This window comes from Oxyura jamaicensis, chromosome 4, assembly GCF_011077185.1.
Source record: "Oxyura jamaicensis isolate SHBP4307 breed ruddy duck chromosome 4, BPBGC_Ojam_1.0, whole genome shotgun sequence".
Classification (NCBI taxonomy): domain Eukaryota; kingdom Metazoa; phylum Chordata; class Aves; order Anseriformes; family Anatidae; genus Oxyura; species Oxyura jamaicensis.
Window position 1 is genome coordinate 56672640 of NC_048896.1, and position 13579 is coordinate 56686218.

Genomic DNA, 13579 nt, shown 5'->3' on the forward strand with positions numbered 1-13579 from the left:
AAAAAAAAAAAAAAAAAAAAAAAAGGAAATATTGTCATATGACATTGAACTCCAAACAGGAGAGAAAAGTCAATAAACAATGAAAGTTATCAGTACTCAGTAAAATCTTGGTAAAATTCCTTTCCAGCTTTCTTTGTAGGGTGTGTTCACACTAGTATTTGAATGGGATTTGTGCATCTTCTGTAGTAACTTCTCACTGTGAAGGATGAGAATCTTAGAGCAACATATGCACAAGAGTTATTCTGAAGTAAAAAAAATAAAAATCAGTAAATCCTAGTCTTTTACTTCTACACCTAGGTAGTGTCCAAAATAACTGGCATCTCTGGTCCTCAGTGAAACTGCTGTGTTCTGTTTTCACTGTATTTTTCTACCTTAGGCTATTCTATACTACTCGGTTGCCCTGAGGTAAGGTATACAGCCCCTTTTTTAGCAGAGAGTGCCAGCCCTGAAAAAAATGTGCTAGGCTGCAGTACTTTCAAAATATGAGCTGTAACAGCACTTTCCAAAATGTTGAGATGTGTTTTCAATGACACAGGAAAAAGGGAGTTTACATCTTCCTAATCAGTGTCCCATTTTGCCCTTAAAAGTGTCTATTTTAGTTTAGTGTAATTGCATATTACTTTCAAATTCAAATATCTTTTCCATCCATAAATCTGACTCCAGGGTATTTCAGTTTAAAGAGGCAAATAACTGGAGAACATGTTTTTATTTACACCATACAGGTACGGGACTGCCGTATTTTTATCTGGACTTCCCAGGCAAAGACTGTGCATACACAGCGCGTAGCATGTACACAGTAAGTGCAATCCCAAGAAACGCTGGCCTGCTGTACATATGCTGTGCAATTTGTGCAGGAAATTTGATTTTGAGGCATCATGGTGCAGGTATCCATGGTCTGCTTGTTTCTAGGAAATGCCTGCTACACATTATGCAGGTAACAGGGAAACAGCAAGGTGGATGCAAGTGCCTGGTCCTGGAAATCCCCACAAATGAAAATGCCCTGAAGTCTGGCAAATACAGGGATATGGACAAAGAAGCTCAGAGATGCAGCATTTCTTGGCAAATTCTATATAAGGGGAAGAAGGAACATATGGTTCCTTGGAGGTCCTCAGCAGAGAAATAACGGGCTACAAGATCAGATCTTCTTAATTAGTGATGAGTTAAAAAACGATGGTTAATGCAGTAACTCCCATACAGTAACATCTCAGGAGAATCTCTTGGGCTCAAGTCACTTTTGTACAAGCTATTTCAGTGTAGTACTGGAAATTTCATCACTTCTGCTCTATATGTGGTGATAAAAATGTTGATTAGATCATTACATTTTATCCAGTGCTGACTATTTCTGGATGCTGCTTTTTGTAAATTTGGAGACCGGCAAAGTAGTTGAATTTAATTATAGTAACAGAATACATTAAAAATGTTTCATGCTGTATAAGCATTTGAAAAATCTTTTCTTTTTCTTCTTTTGAAAGGACAAGTCCTTTTAATACGCTATTCAGCTGTGCTCAGTGAATGAATGTACAAGAGCCCAAGTTTGCAGCTATTTTTATTTAGCAGATGTAGAGGAGCCTAAAGAAGAGCGATTCTGAAAATAGTTGCGAATCTCTGGACTCACTCAGCATTTCAAGAATAGTTATTTCTGTCTTCCCTTGAAAACAGAAGACTTGTCAGTCACATGAAAATGTAAACTGTGTTCAACATCTAAAATGATGTCTACCAGGTTTTAAGTCACGGAACAAATTAGAAAAGTGTAAGTCTTGGACTATCTCCTGCTTATGATATGCCGAAGGGGCCAGAAACTTTCTGGGTGTGTCCTTTTGATGCTTGTAGTTTCATGGCAAGCCATTTAAGCATTTTTTAATGTTTCTGCAGAGATACAGCACCTCTGACTTCTGAACTCCTCTGGGAACTTAGTCCTTCAGTGCTGAGCCTCCAGTCCTCCACAGGAGAAGTCCTGTGGTTTTGCAAGGAAAATCTCTGCTGCTGCAAGGCTTGACTCTGCAAGTCTCAAAGAGTTGGCCCTTCATTAACACGTTCCTTGACGACGAAACACAGGTGGCAGGAGTGTGGTAGCAACACAGGGCAGCTTTTTAGAAAGCTGCATTTAAGAGCCCTGTATGCCTGCCAGGTCCTTAGAACAAGCCGAAAAGGAAGGCATTGACACACCCTGTGTAAATCACAAAGCCAAGCGTTTCATCTGTCTTTGCACTGAGATAAAGTTTTGACAGTCTCTTTTACTGCCAGTTCCTGGAACGTGACTTCCTCATTCACTGCTGTGCTCTCGTTCTTGTCAAAACTATAAACCTAAAACCCTTAATGAAATTAAAAGAAATTGCAGTTTTTCCATGTCTGGCTTGTGCTTGGGTTTTATTGTTATTTTGTTTTGCGTGGCTGATGAGAGATCAGTGACAGTGTTCAGCTTAGCGTGTGGCCTAGGTTGGGTGGTGACAGGCCTCATCCACCGGCCTTGCTGTAGTCATTACTGAAAGAAACCTTACACCCCCTGCCATGAGAGCCTGCCAAGCATGGCCAGAGAAAAACTGCACCCTTTGTGCTAAGGGCAGCACCTGCAGCTCCACGAGCAACAGTTTTATAGACACAGATCACTTGATGCCCCTTTTTGTATGGACTGGAGCGGCTGTGGGGTTGGGCCTTCAGTGCTTGGCGGTCGGGGTCCCTACAGAAACGTAACGGCGCTGTGACTAAAATAGCTTGGTCGGGCCTGCTCAGGTAGCTGAGGAACACTCCCACATCAGGAGGTTGTCACAGAAACAGGGGCTGGCAGCAGACATCAGACCTGCACAAATGCTGCCTCCAAAGGCCCTGCCCTGGAGCACCAAGGAGGTGGTGCTGGCCCTGTCCCCGCCTCGCTGTGCTGGCTAACCCGAGGGGCTGCAAAGCTGCTCTGGGGTGTTTCGATACAACAGATGTGCTCTAAGCCAAAAACCATGCCCATGCTTTCTGTCTTCCTGCTCTGCGCCCCAGGGCTTTCTGCATGTGTCAAGGAAGCAGGTGGGAAGGTTCGTCAAATGTCATGGAGCTGCTATATTTACCTGGGGGTGACACGGCCTCCGATAAATCAGCGCTGGGCAGCAAATTAACCCAGCTGCACTGTGCTCTGCCAGCCATTTGCCCGCCTGTGGGAGATCGACATGGGGGATCTAAGTGGGAGACCTTGATCCCTAGAACTGTTTGAGGACATACGGTGCCTTTTATTTTCTGTATTTTTTTTTTTTAACTGGTATAATATCAGAGTATGGTTTTGTTAATTATTTCTGCAAGAACAAGATTCTCTTCTCTCCCCAGCCTCATATTTGTTATCAAGGGCATAGTCCTACTCCCATTTTAATTAAAATATTGAATAAAAAATCAGACCTACAAGCAAAACTGGGAACTGTCCCCACTTCTGTCCCTTTTGGTAAAATCCTGCTGACGCTGGTAACAATGTTAGTTTTGTTTTCAGCAGGAATAAGATGGAGGGTTGCAATAAAGTCACCGTGACCTTTATAAACAGCAACCCCTTCCTCTGCCCCAGACACCTAAAACCTTGCTGCCAGCACTGGCTGCTGGTTCCCAAGCAGATGCTGGAGGCTCCAGGCGGCTCTGAGGACTAACCTGCTTCTTCACTGCCCCAAGGACGCTTCGTCTGACAGAACATCCCTCCTCAAGGCGTCAGGCGCACAAATCTGCATTTTAAGAAGGCTACCAATGAAAGGATATTAGGGAGCAAATAATGCAATGCATTTTCACTATCGAAAACACTAAGATCTTCCTGCAAGAATGATTTATAATGTATGTAAGAAAAAGCAGCAAATAAAAACAGCCCACACATCTGATACCGTTCACATAGAAAAGAGGCAAAAGCTGTATTTTCCCAGTGGTTTGTTAAGTTGCTCCTTATGCTACCAGTTATTTAAGCTTCACTCAGTTCAGGGTTCCTGCTTTTATTTATTCCAGTGGTGTCAGTCTGTCTTTTGCCATTTCTCAAAAGGCAGCAGCAGCCCATGTCTCGAGGCGTGTGACTCAGCCCGGCATGCAGATCACTTCGCTTCCTCAGTTTTAACACGCCTGCAGCACAAGGGGTTTTCTCCACTGTCCCCTTCCCTTCTCTTTCAGGGTTTTACCTGGGGGTGAATTTAGGCCAGCATACATTATTCACATAGCATGCATGCACTTTGTGTACTTGTCAATAATTTATAAGAGGCAGAACGTGACAGGAGCTACAAATCGTGTTCCCTCTATCCTCATTTGCTTTCTGTATTTTAGTTCAGACTTTCAGGGAACCGAGGGAAGAGACGATAGGGTAGGGGGTCAGTCCCTTTGTGTTCAAACTGTTGCATGAATCGGGTTCCAGATGCACGAGGTGGCTCAGCACAGCCTGCGATGCTGCTCTACCTAACACACAGCGGCATGAGGAAGTCTCAGCCCAGTTTTGCCAAATAAAAATGGAAGTGAAAGGAGGAGTATCCAATGGACTCAGTAAAGGACTTGTGGTGAACGGATCCTCATCAGGGGATAAAAGAGGAATTTAAAAGCACAAACAAGACTGCTCTACAATAAAGCAAACACAGAGCGCTCCATCTACAGCACAGGAAGGTGCTAGGCCAAGCAGGACCCCCCTTCCCCTGCTGCACAGCAGCTCAGGCATCGCAGCAGTCATGCAGCCCACTGAGAGCATTACATTATTAAAACAAGCACAAAACAGAGCAGAACACTGACAGTGTCTTGCCAACTGCATTATCTGAGTCAACCAGATGCTTTTAATTAATTAATTTTTATTGCAGGTTTGATGGTTGCAGGAAGGGGACAGATCTGTGAGCAGCACGCATCTCTTGGGTGCTGTGAGGGCCAGAATGCCTGCAGAGAGGTTTTGTCTGCTGCTGCTGCATGTGTGACCTTCACGGCAGTTTCCAGAAGCGTAACAGCAAGGTAGAAAGATCCTTTATACTTGATGAAATAGAGGGGTACTGATGAAAAGTCAGACCTGACAGTTTTATGTAGATGAAATAATGTATGAATGTATGAACTGCCATGCTACCTTCTCTCCTCATAAATTTTCTGTGCCTTAAGTCCTCTTGTGGACTAGTCACGAGGTGCTGTTCCCATCAGTGGGAGCATGAAGTTTGAAGGTATTAAGTTCAAGGAAGGCAGCTGCCCAGAGCAAATGCCCCTCTTTTCACAAAAGAAACAAATTAAACTACCAAGGACATTTATAAAGAAGAGATGCTGTTTTTTTAGTATGGTATTATCTGTGAAAAGCAACTTTTATTGTAACAAGCTCCCGTTTCACTTCCAAAGGTGTGAATATGAAGATAGTTCTGTGATTACTTCAGTATCTCAAAACAAAGAAAAAAGAAAAAAAAAAAAACCACCCCCAAACAAATCCCCCAGGAATTTATAACGAAGTATGGAACCTGGAAGTTGTTGGAGTCCTTTGTCCTTGCTGTTTACAGTGTTATTCCCTAAACACTATAGTTACAATTTTCCCCAGGTAATTTTAGTTAACTTCATATGATATAATGCTGTGTCAGCTGCTAACTAGTTACTTTTCATGTAATTTGTCACCTTCACCACATTATTTTGTCTGCAGACTGACTGAAACCACAAGAAAAGGGGGAATGCTGTCAGGAGAGCTTTGTGGGCTTATGGGTGGGGAAGAGAAGGCTACTGAGACCAACCCCGCCCCTTCAATCTAGATCTGAGGAAAATAGCAAAAGATTCTTCAGTCAGCTTGCCTCTCAAACCCCATTCTCATTCAATCCTACAGCAAGAACACTTCCCAAATCCCCATATTGGGTCTTTGTAGCCAGAAAAAAGCAAAAGGTACTTGTAATCAGTTCAATCAGCTTGGTGAAACCTCCCTGCCAACTTGGTTCTTTCCCAGCCTGACTCCCGAGGTAGCCACATCCTTTCCCCTACTGGCCTTCCTCCATTTTATGAGCCCCCCACCCCAATTTGCGACCCATCAGCGTGATGGAGCTGCCAGCATCGCAGCCAGCCAGGAATTAAGAGAAGTATTCATGACTGCTGTCATTCAAGGGATGATTTATTACAAGGCTGTTAGGCATCTAAGCAGGACACCAAACCCTACAAGTAAACACTAGTACTCGTTTACAAACAGAACTCAGCATTTTTATTCATTGATTGACTTCCTGCCAGTTTTGATACTTGCCATTACCAGAGAAGAGCGTAAAAACACAGTACAACATTGTTAACCAGTTAGGAAGGCTGGAAGGGAAAGCGAATCCCAGTACAATTGCAAGTAACTTCGTGGACTTTATAATTTAGGATCTTCGAATGGATCAGCAATGAAGCAATAAATATGCTGCCGCACTGAACCAACAATAGGACTTTCACTAAGTTTGTAGTTTATTGCATTACATTTTAAAACTAAACGTATCCATCATCATACATTTGTTCGCCAACCAGGTAAATGACATTTCTTCATATGTTATGTGCTAAATGGCTAAAATTAAGCAGTAGCTGAACTAGACTAGAACTAGTAGAGGTAGATATTGAATGGGCAGTGCCAGGCAGAAATATTCCGTAGAATTTTTACCTTTTTATGAAAAATTAGCAGATGTAACATTTTCAATTAAAACAACAAACATCTTAGGGAAGCTATTCTAAGATGCTTTGGATTTTCTAGTGATACTTATCTTGAAATATTCCTACAGACCCTTTGATATGGCCCCTTGTAAACTGGACAACCCTTTCCCTCTGGGTTTTCTGCCATCGTTTACTCGAAGACCAACATACAAAGCTAGATAGAATCTTTGTGAACATGCTACTGTTTGCTTGTACCACTCTACAGTAATACATATTTACAGCTTCTTTGACATGGGAGACTGCATTCATAGTATTTACAGCTTCAGTACTTTCCAGTAACAAAAAAGATAACTTGTATACTTAATCTAAAACAGAATTTCTATTATATCACCTCCTTTTAACTCCTTTCAGTCTCCTTTTGCCAAACCACTGTAACCAGTTTCTCCTTGCTGTTCTCAATGCTGTCTGTATGCTCTTACAAAGAAGTCTCTACCTGAGACAAGCTGGTTTTAACGCCTAAATTCCCAGGAAATATAATCACAATGACAGGACCATGTTTTGTGAAGGTATATGCCCTTTGCTCCTGAAAACATCAGAGAACAGTTCATCACTGGAACACTCCTAGAAGCAAGTCTTTCCCAAGCTCAGCAACCATTTCCCTCCATCTGGAATAGCTTTCATTAACACGCTTACAGACTGCTTGATTCCCTACTGCTACTTCTGTCCAACCACACTAGATCTGCATCTTTTTCCTCCACAGAACCACAAAGCAGGTCAGGATGCAGTCTGTTACCAGACAAGCACAACTCTTACTTCCACGCAGTATGAGCTGTTTAACATGATCAGTCAGGTACAAACCGCATTTTTAGAGGAAACTTCCTTAAGAAGATAGATATTTGGAAAGAGTTCAAAGCTAGCTAGCTACTCAGTACAGAACAATTACAAAACATTTAAAGTGATCATGAAAAGGGAAAAATAAAATCATTTTTCTCAGGTACATTGAGCTAGATTATCATAATATCAAATGTTTTAGCATTAGTGGCACATGTCCAAAGCACAACTCTGGTGTATGGGATGCTAGCACTACAGGAACAATGGCACCATTGCTCAAACCCTCAAAGGCATCACGTAAGACTAAGATTTTTATTTTATTTTCCAATTTGAACTTGCTCACGTGATACTGAAATTGTATTTGCACCTCTGGTTTCTCAGGCCTGATCTCACCCTACTCTCACCGGTACTTTCTTTCTAAAAAGACAAATACAATTATGTTTGGCTGAAGAATAAAGGTGTCACACCAACTTCCAGGGTCTACTGTTGAGAACCTCCAGACCTGTAAAAACAAGCCACAGCAAACACTAACAGAAAATGTATTAGGCTAATAATACGTACCTCACCTAGCTCTAAAGAGCTCCCTGGAAAAGCTTGGAATTTTCTCCCTATGCTAGGAGAAAAACCAAGCAACAGATTTCTTTCTGTACTTGAGATGCCACACACCAGGAAATGAGTCCTCCCCTACTATCATGGAAGTATTAAGACCTCTGCTGAAAAATGTAACTTTAGAAGAATATGAAGGCTTTTAAGGCATTTAAGATGCAAAGTAGAAGATGAGCTATTGAATAGATCATCTTGAGAATATTTACTGGTTTGTACACGCATACCTCGTGCCTGAATGTTCTGGTCTCCAAGTAAAAAGGAGACACCCCTTGCGCCCATCATCTTGGGGCAAACCAGCACTTTCAAGTACTTGTGATTCAAGCCCGCTTCTCTGACACTGCTTATGCATTAGCACGATCTACAGTCTTTGGGGAAAATTTGTGAGCACCTCCCCCCAGCCCTCCTGAATAAAAAGATATCCATGGCACGTCATCACCCATGGCTCCACTCATGGTGAAAACACCTTTCTCCAGTAGAAACTGAAGAATCAAACCAAAGCCTGCCACTAAAAAGCTGCTGCTCTCGGTCACTCTGACCACAGCTGCGATCCCAGCTCGCCTGCTTTGGCAGCTGACCACCAATGATTGTAATTTTGGATCTCAGTATGCAATGGGGAGTTCGCACTGTAGCATGGTACTCTGTACTACTGCGGCTACAGACTGCTCCTTGCATTGGATTATAACTTCATTTCAACCTCTCACAAACTCTTCCACAGGAGTCAACCTTGCACCTAACATGAGATGTGTGAAGATGAAGGACTAACGATTCCTACACCAACTGAAGAACCTTCTTGTCCAGATAAACTCTTCACCTAGTTTCATTGCCTGGGACAGCAGTCTTCTGGAAAGGGATGTGGAACCTCTTTAATCTGAGAGCATCACTCCTGAAGGACCGTGGATGCCTTTCAGCGAGGTTACAAAGAAGTGTCTTCAGGGAATAGCAACAGATGCACACATGGAAGTTTCTGGAAGGCCCACAGAAATAGCCTTTCCCACTTGCATAATGAAGGATAACTTCTTGCTTTTATTTCATCTATTTCAACACAAACAGGCAGTAAAAAAGTAAAGGAAATAATCCCATTTATAGGCAGCACCCAAAAAACAGGATTTGAAAAACAAATTTTGCTTGACGCAGTTTGCAATCTGTTCAAAAAAGTGAGCATTCATCTGCCTCCAGCTAAGCATCAGAAGCCAAGGAAACGGCAGCAATACTCAAAGAGGCAAGGCCAAAAGCTCGTAGCTTGTGTATGCAAGATTGAGCCATCTTCAGTAGTTGCAGAAGACATGCAGTCCAAGTATCTCAGGCCGCAGAAAAGACTGAGATCTGGACATTAAATACCAGAGTCAGTTAAAGGCTCTACAGGTATTCTAGTCCCTTAAAGCCCAGCGGATTAAATATACAAATATAGCAATACAACTTACATTTCCAACATGTACTATGCTACAAACATACGCAAGGATAACCTAACCATGAAAATAAATTGTCGCTGAATACACAAGAAACAAAAAACTGCTCTTCTGACAGAAAGCTACAAACCTCAACAAATCCTCCTAGATTTCTGAACTGCACGCGTCAATCACTGACATCCATGATGTGGGAGAGGAAGGCTGTGTATCCACACGACAGATACCCTAATCTGAACTCCTGCAGCAAAGAAGGCACTCACTTTATAAGCTGTAGTTTATTTTCTGCTCTGTTTTATGATGAACCTATAAAAAAAACATTTGAGCACACAGCTGTATTATTAACACAGTAGACTTGTAGAACATAGCTTGACTTGGAAAATCAAATTCAACATAACATCGGTGGAACTGAAAATCCAAGTAGTAAAGCATTCTGTGTTATAGGACTTCCCAGACATTCAGTATTCACATATAATGCATTTGCACTTTATACTCAACATCCACCCATCAGCAGTGACATTATTAGCATAACTGGACAGCACAGTAAGCCAACCCTGAGCTGCACCCTAGTGAACCCATTCATTTTCAAAGTACAACAGAGATTGGTTTAAATATTCACACAATTGTTTTTCAAAACATTTTATTGCATTATATTTGGTACCTTATGTTTGACAAAGGAAATTACATCTGTAACTGCAGGAATAAGAAGCTGGTCTGTTATTGAAAAAAAATCTTGGGCCCCTTAAAAGTTACAAAGTCTTGGGCTTGCCTGAAACAACTGAGCAAGAAATATATTCTTAGAAATGTAGGGCTTCAAGTATTACAAACCTGTGACACTGTGGAAAAGTTCCAGAGGTATCTAAACTGCAGCACATTTTTTTTTTTCTGCATAACGTGAACAAGGCCTGCTGAGGTTTTAAACTATTAGTCTCTTGATCAGTCAAAATGGTAGTCAGGAGTTCTCCTCTTTGCAACTTCAAGCCATAGTATGTTCTCATTTTGTTTTCACTCTGTGTGAAAAATGCATGCTATCTTTCTAATTAGTTGGTGCCACATCACAGTGCATAATTTTATTTGGTTCTTGCATTACAGTTTTAAAAAGTTTGGCCAACCTACGCGGATAGGTTCATCTCAAATACAGCAAACTTGGTTCCCCCCGATCCTCCCCCCCCCCCCCCCCCCAAGTTTAATTCAGAGAGATATAATTTCATCTGGTTCCTTCAGTTAAAAACTGTGGTGCAAGAACACCAAACTGATCGTGTACAGTGATTTTCAGAGACACAACAAGCTTATTGAACACACTATGTTTTTAAATTCTGCTTGGTATTGGTATGTCCCAGCATCCACAACGTTAACGCGTATGTTGCGGGTTTCTCTGTATATTCTGATTCACATTGCATACTTCCTATGGACAGAATCATCCCCGTATCAAAATCAGTCAGATGCTAAAGCCCCAACAACTCTTTGTGCTCAGTGAAAGAATCCAGTGCTAAAACAGCATTTTTGCTGTCTGAGATAACAGTAATCTCACAAGACAAATTTAAAGTAATATTTCTGCCACACACCTGCTCTGAGGGCTACACACCTCCAGATTTCATATAAATTAGTTTAAAAACATGGGTAGGTAGGTAAGGATAAGGGTTTTTTTTCTTCAATTTTAGCAGCTTTTAATTTTTAAGAAACCGAACAACCTATATCCAGTAATATGTTAGATATTTTATATATATACTTTGTCAGCAGGATAAAAAAAAAAGTAAAACTATTTGAAGGCAATGTTTTTTTTTCCTTCCATTCTCTGTGTAAGTTAGAACAATTCAGCAGGTGCGTGACAAAAATATTATACACCAGATATGGTCCAATGTCATTTTTTTCCAATAAAGTTGTTCATATTTCATTGGCCAGTTCTTCAGGTTCTGCAGAACTATCTCCGTTAACTGTGATCTTCATATCCTCTTCATATCCAGGGGGCATGAAAGCCAAAGCATAAGGGAAAAGCTTATGACAATTTGCTCTGTAAGTTTCAGATGCTTCTTTACAGTCTCCAAGGCTACCGTCACATAAAGCTTCTAATACCTCCATACACGTCTAATTAAAGAGAAAAATAAAGAAGTGTTATGGTTTCTTAAATGTTCACCTGAACACTCACAAACAAGCTATATAATACTACAGAGAAAAACACAAATTCCAAGGACTGTTTTCAGGTTTCTATCAGTACCAAATGACATTTTTCATGAAAGACCAGTGTAGTTTGATACAAAATAATGCAGTTTAAGCGGATTTAAAATGCAGCTGGAAATCTCGACTGAAGATGAAAATACTCATGTCACCTACTCCTGATTTTCCTTTAAAAAAAAAGATTCTCACTGGTTGGCGACCAAGAACCAGGCTCACTTGCCATTAAATGCGTGTTTTAGATTTGATTCCCCCCCAGATCTTGAGACACATTGAGCATTTAAGCAGTGCGTAACATGCATGCCAATTTTAATCTTCACAAATAAAAACAATGAATCCAGAATACATACTATAATTTCCTAACACTGATTTTTGTGAATGTGCTTTCAGAATCATTATTGTGGAATTATATCCCACAATTACTTACTTTATTATTTTTACATTTAAGGGAGCATGACTTACTCGTGTGTGACTAATTACCAAATTGAGCCAATTTCATTATTTTCACATCCTTCAGTATCTGCAGTTTCATATCCATTTTGTGATTTAGAAGAGGAAAAGACTTAATGTTTTTTTGTTTTTCTATTTGCATTCCAAACATGAGAAACTGAGCTAGTTATTGAGCTTCGCTAAAGCTTGTCCTACCAAACAAGATAACATCTCCAAAACCACAAACTATTTTTGATTACGTCTTAATCTCTCCCCAGTCCAATTCTCAGGAAAAAAAAGCAGCTACCATGCAAAAATACTGTTGAAGACTGTTTATTTTTCTTTTCTAAGTATATTTATATTCTATCTTAAATAGTTTAAGACTGTTCAGACAATAGCAACAAAAAAAACAACAAGGAAGTAAGTTTACAGGGCGCTAAATATGTATTTAGCATGTATAAGATCTGAATTTGTGTCCCATTCCCAAATCAGCTAGAGAAAGACCTGAATCCTCTATATCCTAAGCAAGCTTAGAAGTCACGACATTGTCATTTTTCAACCCTATCCTCTCTCTTTTATCAAAATAATCTATTAAAATACTTCCCCATTAAAGTTCTATTGAACACAACATATTCCCAAAAACATGCTTTGGAAGAGACTTATTTTTGCTCACAAAAGAATAATTTTACCATAAAGTTCATCAACTTTACTTGTACTAGATTGAAAAAATCCAAGTCTCCGGAAGTAAAGAGCAAAATAAAGAAAACAGCAGGAGAACTGAGAGAAATGTAGTGTACTGCAGGTTGCAATGCCTGTGAAGGAGTTAAATGTTAAGGAGTTAATTATGTGCTGTGGCACTTCCTTATGCCAAAGGAAATGGTTTGACAGGGATACAGAAATACTTTAAAAAACTACAGAAAAAGGAAACATTTTATTTCTTCTTTGCTTGCTTTATCAGCAAAGGTTCTGCCAGTGTACTATCATATGAAGAAAATCCATCTGTACTAGTTCTTTATAAGGAATGTATGAAGATACAAAAAAAATAAAAAAAATACCCTCTCTTGAATACTTCGAATTGCAAGCCAGGACTGGTAGCCTCCACAGATGAAGGTGGAAGAGGGGGAAACAATAGGAAGGGGAGTGGTGGTGGCTAAGGGGGGTAATTCCATGACTGCCAGAATGGAGCAGAGCTTCAAAGTTTAATGAGCTTATTATTTATCTACATATTGAGGTCAAAACGTGCATACACACCTTTTAATAAAACTAGAACTTGCATAGCTTTCTGGGAGAATGATTGGAAAACATTCGCAGTCTGAGCCACTCCCATGCCACAGTCTTTTCCCTGTGAACAGTCACTTGTGTAACAGCTGAAGCTCTGACAGACTGTAACCTTTCCTTACTAGGGAGTGCTAGCATCTTTTACTGTGTGCGTGTTTTAGTGTTTAATAAGCTTTTCCATTACTTGAGGCAATAACGTGATTTCTGCTGCTATCTAGCTATTTTCATATTATGACAAAACGACATTATTTTAAATATTCAAAAAGAACAGAAATTTTTTCAGTTCAGACGAACCTGAGAGCCTTTTCTCT

At 40.5% G+C, this 13579-nt stretch overlaps 1 protein-coding gene across 1 annotated transcript in view; it reads right to left on the reverse strand.

Moving 5' to 3' along the window:
- Positions 1 to 6110: 6110 nt before the first annotated feature.
- NAA15 (N-alpha-acetyltransferase 15, NatA auxiliary subunit) overlaps positions 6111 to 13579 on the reverse strand; it is a 44423-nt gene continuing 36954 nt past the window's right edge. The window contains exon 20 of the mRNA XM_035326312.1: positions 6111 to 11474. Coding sequence (XP_035182203.1) covers positions 11274 to 11474 — 201 coding nt within the window. The 3' untranslated portion in view covers positions 6111 to 11273. The remainder of the gene's footprint in view (positions 11475 to 13579) is intronic.